The sequence below is a fragment of the Eptatretus burgeri genome, chromosome 9, assembly GCF_056783735.1.
Source record: "Eptatretus burgeri isolate ZD-2024b chromosome 9, Ebu_testis_v1, whole genome shotgun sequence".
Lineage (NCBI taxonomy): Eukaryota > Metazoa > Chordata > Myxini > Myxiniformes > Myxinidae > Eptatretus > Eptatretus burgeri.
This window is the reverse complement of record NC_140969.1, coordinates 98,014,237-98,031,895: the sequence shown is the minus strand read 5'-3', so window position 1 is coordinate 98,031,895 and position 17,659 is coordinate 98,014,237. Positions and strand designations below refer to the sequence as shown.

At 44.8% G+C, this 17,659-nt stretch overlaps 1 protein-coding gene across 1 annotated transcript in view; it reads right to left on the bottom strand.

Moving 5' to 3' along the window:
• LOC147020713 (AP-3 complex subunit beta-2-like) overlaps positions 1 to 17,659 on the bottom strand; it is an 87,037-nt gene that overhangs the window by 57,206 nt on the left and 12,172 nt on the right. The window contains exons 10-16 of the mRNA XM_085896273.1: positions 15,995 to 16,049; positions 4,497 to 4,568; positions 4,260 to 4,322; positions 3,571 to 3,703; positions 3,263 to 3,372; positions 2,100 to 2,276; positions 1,161 to 1,347 (exon numbers count right to left, since the gene is read on the bottom strand). Of these exons, the coding sequence (XP_085752399.1) occupies positions 1,161 to 1,347; positions 2,100 to 2,276; positions 3,263 to 3,372; positions 3,571 to 3,703; positions 4,260 to 4,322; positions 4,497 to 4,568; positions 15,995 to 16,049 (797 nt within the window). The remainder of the gene's footprint in view (positions 1 to 1,160; positions 1,348 to 2,099; positions 2,277 to 3,262; positions 3,373 to 3,570; positions 3,704 to 4,259; positions 4,323 to 4,496; positions 4,569 to 15,994; positions 16,050 to 17,659) is intronic.

Below are 17,659 nucleotides of genomic sequence, written 5' to 3'. Positions count from 1 at the left end.
CAATCTCCTTGAGATGCCGATCAACCTGCTGCAACCACGAGGCACGTGGTCGGCCAATTGGCCTCCTCCACTCACGAGGCTCCCTCGCTGAGAGAATCTGATGAGCAGGATCAGCGTCAGGAAAATGAGCCACATCGGCCCACTGCTCTCTAAAGGTCGGTATCAGCCCTTGAAAAACCCATAATTGGTCAACCTCTAGAACCCGTTCCGAGTCATACCAAAGACTGTATAAATGATACGTGCTGCTTCCTTGCTTGATGCTCAGAATTTATGGGGGGGGGAGGATAGAGAACGGACAACCATAGGCTAGTAATAATAGCACAGGCTTTGATGAGCCAAATTGGCCTCCTCCTGCCTCCTCCTCCTGTTCCTTGTAATAGAAAACATTATTTCACAAACAAGACCGTCAGACTGGACAAACACAGCCACCGAGTTTGGGGGAAGTGCAGTGACTTCCCAGGGCACTCTAGATACCACTGACATCACAAAAATGGTCCCACAAGTCTCACCTCACTCAGCAGAGCATTTCCCAAGGATGAATTTCCTCCTCTCCATGGTTGCCAACCTCTGGGGATTATCCGTGCTCATAACCTTTTAAATGCTGAATGTCAAGTAAGCAGCAAGTAGCATTTTGAAAGTCTTTAGTACGACTCGGCTGGGGTTCTAACCACCGACCTCGAAGACTCGGAGGGTATGCTCTAACCATTACACCACTCGCAAGGAAATTGCAGATATAATTCTGACCAAGAAAGAATCAAGGTATTGCTGTCAAAAAAAAATGCAACCACACTGACCATTACGACGCTGGTGTGGTCACATTTGCTGATATAAACAGCAAGTTGATATTAAACAAAGCATTGCCCCCAAAGCCACCATTTAGGCAAATACAAATAACATTTCTTGTATAAAAAGAGACCAATTACCTTTCATTCATATGTACAGTACACAAGTTTTACCCATTCCATTTTTGTCAAGCAACTGAAGAAAGATAAATAAATCCACTGATGGGTGGAACTCTGGCATATCTTACAAAGGGAAGAAAGCTCTTATGGACTACAACCACAAAGCGACACCCAAAGAGGTTGATACGGTATAACAGGTCTTGGGTTATCTTGTCGAGGAAATAAGATTTTCTTTTTTTGCACAAATAAGAGACTGACCTTTGAATTGAGATTCAGGGATCGGTGCTGGCTTTTGGGCGAGGAAGATTTTCTTTGCGTACTTTGATAAGGTGTTCGAGCGCTCGCCTGGAACCACAAGCTGCCTTACAAACCGCGCCCGATCCCTGATGTCATAGTTCTGGTCGTACTTTGACAGGTTCAGGACATACTGCATTAGCAGCTTGGTCTGTCGGCAGGATGAAACAGCACGTCCACAATAAGTCAAAGCCTCTTTCACTTTTCATGACATGTCAGAGCAGTTTTTATTCATTAATTTTTACATCAATCCAAAGATAATGAAGGCGCTTGTACATAAATCACATGCAGGACAAAGACATGAGTATACATCAGCACACTTTTACACAAATCAAACAAAAAAACATGTGAACAATGGACAAAGGAGCATATCCCCAGCGAATATTGGGGTCGTTCCTGAAAAAATGCCGCAAATGTTGAGGCACTGTTTCAATGGGAAAAAGGGGGTTAGGTTCCCGGCGGTTCGTGATTCATGGGAAAAATCGAAAATCCCATGAAAAACTGTGAAAATGGCCACAAAACACACAAATACGCAAATAAAATAAAAAAAAATTCAACTCGCAAATTTTGGTTGTTTTTTTTTTAACACGAATACATGAAGCACATTGCCGCAAATGTAGAAGCAGGTCACATTTTATGAAGCGCAAATACGCAGGGACCACGAATAACGGAACCACGAAGGTCGGGGTCAGACAGTGCATAAAATACAGTGTATGGGATTTGAATCTGGGTTCCCAACATCATGAGCAACTGATTCATTGAGAAAGCCAGACAGGCCATCCTAATTCTTTATCGGGGGGAGGGGGGCTGGGGGTGAGAGGTGAGGGGAGGGAGAATGGGAAGAGCCTTATCAGTGGGAAAGACTAAAAGAAGTAGGACAGCTATAAAGATGAACATTCATACCTGCCGTGAATTGGTGAGGTAGAGCTTTGCAGCAAGGTTGAGGATCTGCAGCTTAACGATGTCCTCCTCAGAGATGAAGCTTCGTGCCGCCTTGCGGAGCACATCGGGAGCTAGCTTGGGTACGTGCTCAGAATACTCCCCGATCAACCAAAGAATGCTTGCTCTGGCCATGGGGACCTTACCAGGTGAGGAATTGGTGAAGAAAGGGAGAGGGAAGAAAAGAGCATAAAACTGATCCAATTACTTTTCAGCTCTATTAAACTGTATGACTTATGATGATCAACAAAGTAGTCAATGCGATTTGTATGCAGCCTGTGGCCACTGGTTGCATCATTGCTGAGAGTATGGCTGTGCCACTGATGGTCCTCTGTCGGCAAGGGAAGGAATTTGTAATTTGTTCAGTATTCCGGCAACAACTTGCCTACTCTTCATGAAGGACCCCGTGAGATTTTACGTGCACCAACTAATGCCGCCAGACTGGACACTCAGTTTAGCATCCATCCAAAGGAGGTTACAGTGACACCTGTCCTGACCTGTGAAACACCGGAATTAGTTTATAGCTGGGCTGAGATTCAAACACAGGCAAGACAGCTCAGAGGCGAGTGTGCGCATCTCGAGGTAATCCTGCCAGCCCGAACGAAGTAATGAATGAAGACTTAATGCGGTTAACATTTCTTTACAACTAGCAATGAACCAGTCCTTATGGATGGGTTAAATCCCTCACCTCTATGGTGTATTTTATCCGGACTTGTAACAACAGCTCGCAGCACTTCCGGGAGTACGGAATATAATTTTTTTTGGTAAGACTATCTTCACAATATTCATGACGCTCAGCATCTCTCTGCTTTGTTGTTTTCTTTTAAACTTTTGTCCTGTTACATTAAGCTTATTATTTTGTCCGAACAACCTTGACAGCTCTTCGACTGACCATAACTACGCAAAATAAATTTGAAAATAATCTTACGATATTTTGAGAACATGATCTCAGATGAACGAGGAATCCATTTTAAAGTCTTAAGAACAAGCATTTTCATGACTCGTAAAAAAACAAACATCCAGTTACCGATGATAAAACAAAAGTGAAAGAGGAGAAGACTGAAAGTAAAAGATGTCGAGTCGGAGAGGCTGTATGTATTTATTTATTATGTTGATCTTCCACTCACAGCAATTGCATCGAGCAACTTTGCCATGTGCCGAATAATATCCGTGTGCTTTGATGGCTCCAACTGAAGCAGCTTGCGAATCACCACAATGCTTTCGGCCACGACCAACTCTACAATCACAAAACCATACACAAAATGACCAAGATGAACATTACACTCAAAAAATACAAATAAAGAACAAAGCTAATCAATGGATGAGAAGTTGAAATTAAGGAATATCCGAAACAGAAAATCGATTACAATTATTCAAAATGAAAAACCCCAGCCCGTCTTTGACACCTTCCCCCCCCAATCAAAATTTCAAATACCGTCACGATTCGATAGTAGGCCCACAAGGCCGGTGAGGCAGGTGTCTGTGATCTGCGAGATGTTTGTGGCACAGCGGCCAATGGCGTGGATGGTCGCAGCTACAAAGGTTTTATCTTGACTGCGCACATACGTCTGCGATATACAAGGTCATGTGCTGAAACTGTCAAAACTGCCAACTAGCATTTATTGATTTTTAATGCAGTAATACAATGCAAACGGAAGTTGTTGTACAGAAGTGACATGTAAGACAGACATTGATTGACAAGAATGCACCATTATACAAATTGCAGGGACATTAGTCGACGGTGGATAAATCAACACAGAATGTGTGAGAACCAGGATCCCAAGATCATGAACTTTGCACTCAAGTGGGAATGTCAAACAAACCAACTCAAAGTGAGATCATACTGGACTCTTACTTCCGTGCCCATGTCTATTTTGAGAAGTTTTAGAAAGAAAACTAGAACGACACACGGTAGAGCAGTTTACATTTTGTATCCCACTGTTAGGCCGGATCTGGATCCGGATCCAAGCCGGAATTGAATCGACTTGTTCGCGTCACCTACCCAACTCATCCACCTTGCTTCATCTGAATCCGTCCATAAATGTTCGATATATCGTGCTCCATACTGTATAGTTTTGTTTTTTTTTGGCCCAATCTCTCAATGGTGAAGAATCATTTCCTCACCTGGAACTCGCGCAGAATGGTGGACATGCTCGTCTCACTTCCAAGATTTGTCAGGATCTCGAGCTGTTGTGGGAATGGAGCTCTCATTAATTAGGCAACGACGGATTAAATGACTGTGTACAGTAGATGTTACCAGGCAGAACACCAACACATTAAAAAAAGGTGACAGGTGTGCACCTTGTGACGACTGGTGCTTGAACAAGGTAAGTGAGATAAAGGAGAGCTCGTGTTACGCACCTTGAGTGTTTTGATGAGGGTCGGATCCGTAGATCTGATGTAAAAGCTCTTTAAGTAAGGTTCAAACATCCCCTGTGGGTGCAGGCCAAAAGGAAGGAGTTATAGGACGACATATTTAAATGACTAAAGTTCCATTTCAAGTCTTAATTGAATATATCCTATTGTTACGGTTGTGGAAATTCGCAAACCACCATTCAGGTCCCGTAGGTGAAATATCTCTTAAGTACATGTGTAGTTAGCCCCAAACCCGTTGTTTAGAGGGATTTAATGCGATTCATTCGGGCTGCGATGCTTTGAGATAGCCGTTTTTCTGTTCTATCTTTATTTTGAACCAACCACGCTCCAACCGTCAGACAACAACAACAACAACAACAACAACAACAACAACAACAACAACGCCAACAGCCACGACCTTTACCTTCACAACTCGCTCCCGCAAACATCGCATCACCGCCATTCCAAACGGCACCATGGCCATCGGCCACCGCCGGAAACCCTCCACCACCTTCACCTCCCTCCTTCTACGGCCATTCCCGCATCACCTGTGAGCACCGAGCGTCGGGCTGTCCTGGGCTCGTACAAGATACGCGCCGAGCCGCGAGTGCAAAAAGAGGCCTTTCCGAGGAGAATTCGGATCAGGAATGCTACACGCCCACTTCTGATCCATCCAATTAGGAAGCGCGGGGCGGCTTGGCCCCGCCTCCAGGCGCGTCTGTCTGGAATCGAGATATGCAAATTCTCGGATCAGGGGAGATTCACGCCCCTTTTCCTCCGTCCAATCGGCGAGCGTGGCTCCGCCCTCGAGGAGATCCTGATCCGGAAATTTGCATATTGTTTTCTCCTGCCGGCCTATAAAACAGCGAGCGTGAGGCGAATGAGAGGAGTTGTTGCACAGAGAGTTCGTTTTTGGTTGGAGTTGTTGCGAGGCAGTCAAGTCGGGTTGGAGAGCGGAGCGGAGTCGGGAGGCGAAGGTGTCAAGGTGGTTTTCAGCAGTCGGCTGAGGAGAATTGGGGGAAGAGTCCAAGGAGCTCGGGTCTGAGGCAGGGAAGACGGCGGTCGGCGACGAGGTCACGGTGGGATCGCTCGTCGCGGGACCCAAGCCAGCCAACCATTCTCCTTCCCCCAGGGCATCAACAATCCCCCCCTTTCCCCCACGCTGAGATAGTGCAAAAAGGGGGCCCCGTTCCCACCCCACTCCAAGCGGTGCCAACGAAACCTGCGAAGGAGCACGAAGTCGGGGCACCGCCGCGCAGCCACATTTGCGGCTCGTCACAAGGACGCGGGTAGGACCCCCCCGGTCTCGTGGACCTGACCGCTCCTTCAGGTCCCGCGCACACATTGGCCTACGGGCCCATCTGCCCCCTTGCCTATGAGGGTGGCTTCTTTCCTTTGCTTTTGAGTAAATGTGTGTCAGCGCCATCTGTGAAGTAAAACCGTATAAGTGCTGCCGTGTGTACGCGTAGTCGGTAGTATCTCTGCGTCATTGTTTCTTTTGTTGCATTTGATATATGTGCATTCTGTTTGGCTGTATATGTGTGCTCTCCGTGTGCCGCGGAATAAATGTGCATTATGTTGAACCGATTTCCCGTTACGCTTCGTCTTTTCTTTAATTGAATCTCCATCTTGCTTCACGTAAAGGGTTCGGTCGTAGTGGGCTTAAAACGCCCGATAATTAATCGGAACAGTCGAGGCCGACGATAACACCGCTCGGTTATCCCGATAGCACGGAACTGACCGCTTAAGCGGTTCGTGTCCGGAGTCGGCCTGCGGCGAGGTACGATCGCCCGGTCTACCATCCGCGTAGGTACTTAGGTAGGTCGAGTTTGGCGAACAACCCTATCCTACGCGGGTGGCCGATTGGCACGATTGTGATGAGGTCGAAAGACCCACCCGTGACTGGCTGCGGGCAATAGTTCCCGGAGGGTCACGACAGAATTGTCCGTCCGGTGGGCGACGTGACTCGAATCGCGGCACATGGCCGGTCGCACGCCGGCGGGCGCAAATTCGCAACACTATATTCATGCCTTGCAGCAATGTCAACAGGAGCTGGCACAATTACATACAGCACACGATCTCCACGGCCTGATGGACGGACCACTCATACTGTAATTTATCCATTGTATCATAAAAAAAAACATTTTCCTACATACAATATGCATTAAAACTGGAATAAACCAATTTTGATATTCCCAACTGAGCCACGGCCTCCTGACTGTGTGACTCCAAGTTCGAATACTATCTACCGTACTGTATCCCTCATCTAACGATGTCGCTGTTATTGGATAAAAACACAACAATGTCCTCAGGTCCCGATGCTGAGAATAACAAATGTACAAGTTCCTTCATCCATCTGAGACATATTGCACGAAAATATTTCAATCAAATGTTGTCCAAAATAAAATAAAACCAATGTCACCCGCAGGGTGACCCATATCTTGCCAAAAGGTGACCACGTGTGACTTCTTTAAGGTCACACTGAGGTGAACAGAGCTGCAATCCACCAGGAGTGACTCCTTGAGGTTATATCTGCCTACGAGAGATTCAGATGAGTCGTTCTACAGAGTAACCATGAAAAATGTGTTTGCCTCACAACATCACCAAATGATGTCATAATGTCTCAAGCTTGACATATCTAGAAAGCACTCATCGAGGTGTTCAATTTGAGGTACTACATGATATGGTTCCTAAAACTTGAAAATTTGACCTTGGGGTCAAATCTGTTTGACCTCAGATGCTAACCATGAAGGTCAAGGCCAATCGCCACCAAAAAGTAATCAGCTGAGCGCCAGACCATGAACTATATTCCCATGAAGTTTGAAGACGATCCGATCAAAATTACTCAAAAAATAAGGGTTTCGTCGACTCCCCTGATTTGCGACAGTGACCTTGACCTTCAAAATTTTATGTGCTGAAAGGGACCTCTATAGGCCTCTGATATGCGAAGTTACAAAAATTTTCAATGATAGCTGTGCTCTGCAGAGTGATTTATACGTGATTACAGACAAAAAAAAAAAAATTAAAAAAAAAAAAACATATGAAGGTCAAGGCCAATCGCCACCAAAAACTAATCAGCTGAGCGCCAGACCATGAACTATATTCCCATGAAGTTTGAAGATGATCCAATCAAAATTACTCAAAAAATAAGAGTTTTGTCGACTCCCCTGATTTGCGACAAAGTGACCTTGACCTTTGACCTTAAAAATTTTATGCGCTGAAAGGGACCTCTATAAGGCCTCTGATATGCGAAGTTACAAAAATTTCCAATGATAACTGTGCTCTGCAGAATTTTTTATACGTGATTACAGACAAACAAACAAACAAAAAAAAAAACATACAAGCTGACTAACATATCTTGCAAAAACTTCGTTTTGGCAAGATAAAAATCCTCATGTTTCATTGGATAGTTTTTGTATTTTTTACCTCTGCCATCGAAGATCGGAGGTTACTGTTTTCACCTCTTTATGCGTTTGTTTGTTTGTTTGTGAACAGTATTACGGAAAAACTCCTCGACGGATTTCGACGAACTTGGTGGGGGGTTAGGTATAGTCCAAGGATCATGCCAATATATTTTGGACTTGGTCCAACATCCAATTTGGCCGCTATGGGGGCCATTTTGAAAAAATATTTGAATTTTTTTTTTTTGCATTTCTACATGTTTTAAGTGATTTCCAACCCCTCCCCCCCAAAAAAAATTGTTAGAGAAAAAAAAATTTTGCAACTATTTTTTCATTTCTTTTTTTTTTGCATTTCTACATGTTAAGGCCCGGTCACACCTTGACATTTTAGCCAACGTATGCCGATTTTTGAATTTTTTTTCTAAAACGCTGGCACACGTTGAATACGTTATGGGTAAGTTTTGATAACATTGAGAGCACGCTGAAAAACACTGCCATACGTCGTTGTACGTTGGCTTTAAACGTACAACTTTTCGGTTGTCCTCAAATTTTTTCATGCTTGAAATTTCACGACGTATGCCGGCGTATGACTCACACGTTCCGCTACGCTGGCCACAAGTTGTATGCACGGTCTACGATCGTTGACAGACGTCAACACATGCTACTTGTAAGTTAATCATAAGTTGAGACACGCCGAGGTAATGTTTAGCGTACCCGAAACTTATTTCTAACGTATGATTAACGTGTTGTTGGCACGTTACGCGATCGTTGCCACACATCGACAGACGTTACTTTTAAGTTACTCATAGGCTGAAAGACGTCGGTATAATGGATCGTCCTTGCGTCAGCGTCCACGGCCACGGCCAGGACACTTATTTGCAGCATTCTTCAAACTTTTCTTCGGCATGACAAGGATGTTCACACTTCGATGTCCAGTTTGGCTATGATTCCAATTGTCCATCGGCAGAGTCTATTTAAAATAGTCGAGTTTGAGCGTTTTAACACGTTCAGAAGAAACGCTTCAAATTTCCAAACCCCAGCGTCAAAAAACAAAGGCGAGTGACAGCAATTTAAATCGTTCATTGTAAACAATGAAAATAGCAGAGTGGTACCGTTTAAAAGTCGTTGAGTGTAAAAAAATCCAATTGTTGAGCGCAAGCGTCTACTTTCAATAGTGGGGTTTGAGCGATTTAGCACGTTCAATAGAAACGATTAAAATTTCCGAGCGCCAGCATCAAAAAACAAAGGCGAGTGACAGCAATTTTAACCGTTCATTGTAAACAATGAAAATAGGTGAGTGGTACCGTTTAAAAGTCGTTGAGTGTAAAAAAAAAATCCAATTGTTGAGCGCAAGCGTCTACTTTCAATAGTGGAGATGCAGCCATTTAAATCGTTGAGTGGCAGCCTATGAACCTACCCGTGGACACGCGGACGCAAGGACGATCCATCATAACCCACACCCTCCCCCTCACACTCACCTACTACTGCCAACATGAACAAACTACTACTAATACTAATACTAATACTGTTACTGCTGACATGGACATCGACTCGGACTTCCGGTTCCGGTTTTGAGCGGCAAGAGGTCTCCTTCGGGGCTCCCTGCTGACATTCTCAAAGTTAAGTTCCGGTTGTTATTTGTCCCGTTTTAACTGTTTAATTTTCTCACCTACATGTTAATGTGTGTTCCTAGTTCGGTTTTGTTTCAAAAATCGTGCTATTTTGTGAGTATTTATGTCGACGTTCTTACCTGGTGTTTGAGGCCTAGTCCTAGGCTTGAGGCCTACCGGTTCCACTTGGTGTTCGATCGTTTTTTTTTTTTTTGTTTGTTTTTTCTCCCCATTACCTTCAATTTCTATCCTCCCCATTACCTTCAATTTTCATCCTCCCCACTTTCCAAACATCCCCCATTCTCCCAACTAATCTCTTTCTTATCTCAAAAAAAAAATATATATATATACCCAACAACAACAACAACAACAACACGCTCACCTTCTCCCGATTCTGCTACTTCTTCTTCCTCTTAACTTCCTCCTCGTCTTCCTCGATTTCTTTTTTTTTTTTTACATTTCCATGACCTAATCTGTTGAACTCTCTCATACATTAATATTAACAACAAAAACGATCTTATGATGCTTCATCTTCCTCTCTCACACATGTGGTACTCTTTACTGTTTCACAATGCACTACTCTTCTGCTATTTCAACAGACTGCTTTCATTTCGACCTCTCCTTCATTCCTTGCCTAAAAAATTCAACTATTACAGCGCTTCTTCTCTCCATGCTCTGAATTCGCCTTCATTGCATCCATCAAGAATTGTGTTAAATCGCATCTCTGACCTAAAACTTTTAAAAACCACAGTTTGCCATGGATGCTCGCTTTCCATCAACCATTCTTTTTTTCCAACTTCAGTGCCAACTCACCCCCCTCACCCCTCACTCTCACTCTCAAAGCAACCATCCCACTCTTCTCCCTCCAAGCCTCCCTCTCACCTCTTTCAAAAATTCCCCCCTCACCTTTCTCCCACCTTTCATCCCCCTCACTCTTCCTTATCTAAGTTGCCCCCCTCTCATCCACCAACCTGCCTCCCTCCACTGCCCTCTCACCTCCATCTCTTCACTCCACCTCCTCAAATACTCAACTGCCATCTTCCTTGTCTCTTGTCCCCCCTCTCTCCCAGCACCACAGAGCCTTTTCTCCTCCTCATTCGGCCCCCTCCCCTCGCTATTCTGCGATACCCCACACTCCTTCAGCAACCCTCCTTACCTCCCCCCCTCGTCCCTCGTCCTACCCTCCCCCGCACCCTCCACCTCCTGCACCCAAAGCCTCCTCCCCTACCTCTTCATTAAAAGTGTGGACCTCAAATATCCGGGGCCTTCGCTCAAACCTTTCAGATCTTTCCATGCAGGTTGCCACTGACAAACCAGACATTATCTGCCTAACAGAAACTTTCCTCTCCCAAGACGTGTCTGACTCCCAAGTATCTCTCCCTGGTTACTCCCTCTTACGGTATGACAGACCTGAGCCTCGTCCTGGTGGAGGTGTTGCTCTCTTCATCAAAGACTCTATTCCTCACTCTCCCTGCACTGCTCTCACTCCCCCACACCCCCAGGAATACCTCTGGCTTCGGCTTCCCCTCCACTCCCACCTCATGTTTATATGTGTACTGTACCGTCCACCGAACAGTGATGACTCCATCTACACCTCACTCTCCGAAAACATGGACCATCTTCTATCTTCTCATCCAAACTCTCTCTTCCTCTTATGTGGCGACTTCAATTGTCATCACGCCAGTTGGCTAGGTGTGGGTACCTCTCTCACCTGCCATGGGACATCAGCAAAAGCTTTCTGTGACTCATTGGGACTGACTCAATCGGTCAACTTCCCGACCCGGATCTCAACCAATGGTACTCCATCTCTTCTGGATCTGATTTTGACAAATTTCCCTGACAATATCTGCTGCTCTTCCTTCGCTCCAATTGGTTCTTCTGACCACGTCCTTGTTAAAGTGGACATCTCTCTGGCTGTTATCAGAGAACCACCTCACCGCCGTCGAGTCTGGCATTTCACTCAAGCCGACTGGCAGGGTCTCCGAGCAGCCATCAAACTTACAGACTGGTCTCCTATCACTACTTTCTCAAACATCAACTCATCCTGGGAATTCTTTCAAAGAAACTTGCTCTCCCTCATGCACAGATTTATCCCCTCTCGTGTTCAGTTGTCTTACCCTTCCTCCCGCCCTTGGTTTACTGAAGCTTGTGGCGAGGCAGTTGTCCTGAAACAACTTGCCTTTGCCTCATGGAAAGCAAACCCAACTGAGGGCAATCTCAGTTCTTTCCACAAAGCTCGGAACAAGTGTGTAGCTACCCTCAGGAGAGCCAGAAAACAACATCTTTCTCATCTCAAGTCTGAACTCTCAAACCTCTCTCCCTCCTCAAAATCCTGGTGGCGTTTAATCAAATCTGTTTCTGGTGTATGTTCCCCCTCCATCCCCTCCCTTACCTCAAATGGCCGCACTGCTGATTCCACACGTGATAAAGCTGAATGTCTAAACTCGGTGTTTGCAGCTAAATCTTGTGTCCCAAACCCATCACTATCTCTACCCACTTTACCCAGTCGCACCCAACTGTCCCTGGACTCTGTATCCTTTTCTCCTGACAAGGTGGAGAGCTTGCTTTCAAACCTCGAGTCAGATTCTGCAACCGGTCCAGACGGCATCAGCCCACGTGTCCTCAAAGCCTGCTCTTCTGCTCTTGCTCACCCTCTCTCTGTTCTATTCACCCTCTCATTTTCCCAAGGTCATCTGCCATCTGCTTGGAAATCTGCTAACATCACTGCCCTGCATAAAAAAGGTGCAAAAACAGATCCCTGCAACTATAGACCAATCAGCCTTCTCCCAATCATCAGCAAGGTTATGGAATCCATCATCGCTTCAGACATGAAATCCTTCCTCTTCTCCAATGGCTTGATTTCCAATCATCAATTTGGTTTCAGACCAGGTCACTCTACCCTAGATATGCTGCTACTGCTCTCCCATCAATGGATGGAGGTCCTCAATGCCAGACAGGAAATCCGAGCCGTATCCCTGGACATATCACGTGCTTTTGACACAGTCTGGCACCCTGCCCTACTCACCAAACTCTCTTCCCATGGTATTCAAGGCCATCTCCACTCATGGCTCGCAGACTTCCTCTCCTGTCGCAGTCAACGTGTGGCCCTAAATGGAGTTCTTTCATCCCCTCTTCCTGTGCAGGCTGGAGTTCCTCAAGGTAGCGTTCTGGGCCCTGTTCTTTTTCTGGTTTTCATCAATGATCTCTCGGACTCTCTGGAAAATCCTCTATTTCTCTTTGCCGATGACTCCACCCTCTGCCGTACCATCTGTCATCCCTCAGACCGGCAAGCAGCAGCTTCTTCGCTCACTGCAGATCTGGATAAAATCACAAACTGGTCCAACACGTGGAACATGTCTTTCAATCCAGACAAATCTCACACTCTCACTATGTCTCTTCGAAAGGACCGTTTACAAAACCCCCCATCCACTTTCTCAACAATCCTCTGGAAGAAGTCTTTTCTTTCAAGCTTCTGGGTCTCACTATCTGCCATGACCTTTCCTGGGAAAGTCACATTTCCAACCTTGCCTCAAAAGCCAGTCGCCGACTGGGAATCCTCCGTCGTGCAAAGTCCTTCCTCGGCCCTCTTGAGCTCCTGACCACTTACAAAGCTTTTGTCCGTAGCCTGATGGAGTACTGCTCTCCCCTCTGGGCTGGTGCTCCTGCCTCCCACCTTTCTCGACTTCACGCTGTCGAAACCAGGGCTTTTAAGATCATTGGCATCTCCCGCAATGAAGCTGAGTCTTTGGGCCTCTCACTCAATCACCGCAGGTTGGTCGGTGGTCTTTCTGTCTTCTACCGACTCCTCTCCAGCCTCGCCCCCTGCTCTCTCTGTGACTTGTCCCAACCACATTTCGACAGGGCGCTCAAGGTCCGCCAACAACCCCCTTCTGGTAAAACTACCAAAATCACGAATCACTGCTCATCTTCACTCTTTCATTCCTCTTTTTTCCCGCCTTTGGAATAAACTTCCTCACTCTATTCTTTCCCATTCTTCCCTCCAGGCTTTCAAAACAGCTGTTCACCACCACCTCTTATCTTCCCCCATCCAAATCCTCGATCTTTTCTACCCCCGATAATCCACCCAAGCCCACTTCCTTCAATTCTCCTGCTTTCCTTCCTGAAAGTCCCTTTAATGTCCATCTTCCCCTCGCCATGTTCCCCGTCCCATCCCCATCCCTCTCCCTTCCACAGTTCACCCAATGTGTCTTTTCCCCACTGTTTTGTCCCTTCCACTCCCGCCCCTCTTGTCTCATGCCTCCTTGCTGTGAGTTGTGTGTTAGCTCTCATACGAGCCTCGACCAAGGTATACAAAAAAAAAAAAAAGGACTCGAAAACACTGTTGGGTTCCCCTTTTATATACCAATTCCCAAAACCGCTGGGAACACGTCTTTATATGGCAGTTGTAAGCTAGAAACACGTTCATTTTTTTTTTTTTTGTCGACCGGAAGACGTCATTGGAATACGTCTACATACGTCGATGTGTGTTGGGACTACGTAAAGAATTGGTTCAAAGCACGTCAAACATAAGTTAGAAATAAGTTTCGCGTAAAAAAAGACATTACCGCGACGTGTTTCGACTTGTGAGTAGCTTATAAGTAGCCTTTGTGGACGTGTGTAAGCGTCCACATATCGTGTGTAAAACTTATCCCCATCGCATGCGGAACGTGTGTCATACGCCGAGTATGTCGTAAAATTTTGAACATGTTTAAAATTTCTTGACGTACTCTACTTACTACGACGTATGATAGCATACTTTAGCGTTCTACTCACGTATACCAAACTTACTCATACCGTATTTGACGTGCCCCCAACGTTTTAGACACATTTTTCTTAGGTCGGCATACGCTGGCAAGATCGCCAAGGTGTGACCGCGATGTTGTCACTTCCATTTCTACGGCAGTTATGATTCGAATCGTTGTGTGTCAGCCTTTTAATAGGCTACGTCACGACATCGTCAGCGAAGCGTGCAACGCGCTATGCCTAAGTTAGACTATCGTTGGGCATCGGTTGTGTAGGCCAACAACAGGTTCAGCATTCGTTGGTATAAGTTATCTATAACACAACGAAACGTTTTGTGTCCATTACTAATATGTTATGCATACGACCAACTCGTTCTGAATACGTCCGAATCTTTAAAAAAAAACATCAAAAGTTCGTCAGCCAGCGTTTTACATACATTTTAATACGTTGCCATCGCTGGCTAAAACGTCAAGGTGTGACCGGGCCTTTATCAGTGATTTCCAACAAAAAAAACATGCCAAAATTATAATTGCGGCTGATTTTGGAACTTCAGGTGGATATACCCACGTAAAATCAATTTCTGTCTCAAGGAATCTAGTTATGACGAATGAATTGAGTATGTAAAAGTTAAAAGTAAAAGTTGCAAACTATAACTCTGTGAGCACTGTTGATGTCAAATTGAATGAATAGGATATCAGGTTCACTTGAGTGACCTAGCAGTATTAGCGGCGGAGGTTTTGCACTCTACCGAGTGCTCCCCCTCTAGTTTAAACAGTGTTTTAAGGCTTTTGGTGTAAATCAAGATAGGCCTGGCTTTTGGTTCACCAATGATGTATAATACATTTCCATAAGCTGACTGTCCACAAAGGTGGAAGCAGTTGAGTGTAACTCTGACCAGATGTGGCAATTAATCCAATCACAAGTTGGAGGTGTATGATCAGCAGCAGGAATTAGCAGAGACCGTGGTTACTACAGTTTGAAAAGACCGATTCAACATGGGGACACAAGGCAGAGTAACTGTGAACAATAACGATATGATTTCTGGAGGATAAGTGGTTTGGATGCTGCTGGGATGGTCTTTGCCAGAACTTGCTTGGTCGATGGCAGTGTGGAACTTGATTTTATGACCATTTGAATAGTGGTTTACTCTGTAATGGAAGCCCAGACTCGTGGTGTAATGGTTAGAGCGTCCACTCCGAGTCTGCGAGGTCAGCGGTTCAAACTCGACCCCAACCAAGTCACACCAAAGACCAAATTTAATGGTACGTGCTGCTTCATTGTTCGTTACTCAGAATAAAAAAAAATTAAAAAGGAATTGAGAAAACCAAACGTTGGCAACAATTGCACAGGATTTGATGGACCTTATTGCACTTGTAAGGCAAGTCATATTAATTAAATAATTTATTATTATTATTAAAAGCCCCACATTTCTTGCACACGTGCTCCACGTGCTTAGATCATGGTACTCATTTTCCACAATATGGAGGAAAAAAAAATATTCCTGGATTCTTCCCCAAAGGCAAAAAATCTGTAAGCAACACTTCCTTATGAAAAATGGAAAAACATGCTAAAATAAGAAGTCATAACTGATGGTACAGGTCTGTACAGTTTGGTAAGACCAATTGGGAGAGAGTTGGGAGAGAATAATGGAGGGTTTTTTGGGGTTTAATTAAAGTTTTCAGGTGTGCACAGCTCAAACGGTCTTGATACAATTACAATATGCTATTAAATTGACACGTTTCAAACTCACCTGTCTTTTTATCGACATTGTCGCAATGTTGTGGAGTACAACGTATTGAACCTCTCTGCAGACAGAGACAGACGACGACGACAACAACAAAACACAGGGAAGCAATAGGGGTTAAGAAGGAGGGTATAAAAATCTTACATACATATTTTCAATTGTTTGTACGTTACTCTTTCACAGCTGAACTGTAGGACCAAGATGCCCCAAATTTAACAAGGAAATCTAACACAGGAGGAGGCCATTCAGCCCATCATGCCTGTGCAAACACCACACCAACCCATCTACACAAGATCCAAGGAAGAAAATGCAAAAAAATGTTTTTAATTAATGAAATAAATGTTTTTGTTTGTTTGTTCTTGGGGGGGGGGGTTGTAGTTTTGGAATTTTTTTTTCTTTTTCCTTTTCTTCCCCTCAGGGGAGGGGGCATGAGCTTGGTTAAAAACACACATCAACCATGCAACCCCCCTTGACAAGACCCCCACCAACAGCAATCCGTACACAATCACCCATCAATGCTCAAACTACCTAAAAGTCTTATCAACATCCCTATACCCCTCTATCTCCATAACTTCCAGGTACCCATCTAATTACAATTTAAACTTATCCACTATTTCTGCTGCCACTACCTTTCCAGGGAGACCATTCCATGCATTAACTACTCTCTGACTGAAAGTCCCCTGTCTTACTACAGTCTTAACTCTACTCTTCTTTACTCTCAAGCTATGGCCCTTGGTTCTATCACCATCAACTCTGATGAATAATTCATCTGCACATATTTTATCTATACCTTTCATTATCTTGAACATCTATATCATATCTGCTTGTAACCGCCTTCTTTCTAGTGTGTAAAGCCCTGTCTCCTTCAGCCGCTCCTCATAGCTGAGTCTAGCTAGGCCCCGAATCAATCTCGTAGCCCTACGCTGAACCCTCCCGATGGCATCTATGTCCTTCCGGAACTGTGATGACCAAAACTGCACACAATATTGTAGATGTGGCCCTCACTAAATTTCTGCACAATGTTAACACCCCTTTTGATTAATAAATGACCCCCCCTCCGAATACAACCGAAAACCTTATTTGCTCTCCCTATATCTGCCTGCCACTGTGCTGCCTGCTTACCTCCTGCAACTATTACCACCCCCAGATCCTTCTCCTGTGTGACACACTCCAAAATTACCCCTTGCATCCTGTAATCTCTATTTTCATTGTTCTTTCCCATCCCCAACACCTTACACTTGCTCAGGGTAAATTACATCTGCCAATCTTTTGCCCTAATCTATGCAAGTATCAATACTCTCTTGAATCTGATCTCCACCCCCTCTGCTAATTTGTGGTGGAGGAACTTCAGAAACTGGGTATTGTTTTAAGCTACCCCCAGCCCTCTTTCTTGGAAATCATCTGAAGGTTTGTGTCGTTATATTAAAAAAAATAAAAATAAAAATCGGAAAAAAAAAAGAAAAAGGCTGGGCTCATCTCCAACTGATTTTGCACAAGTGCTGGGGAAGCCAAATCAAGAACACCAACCCCCCCCCTCCCCCCCAAAAAAAATTACCCACCAACACAAGGAGCTCTATGTATTGAGTGTATGGCTGAAAAATCACAACAAAAAATAAATAAATGTTGGGCCAATCTACAACTGAAATAAATAAATCCCCCCATTCCCACAAG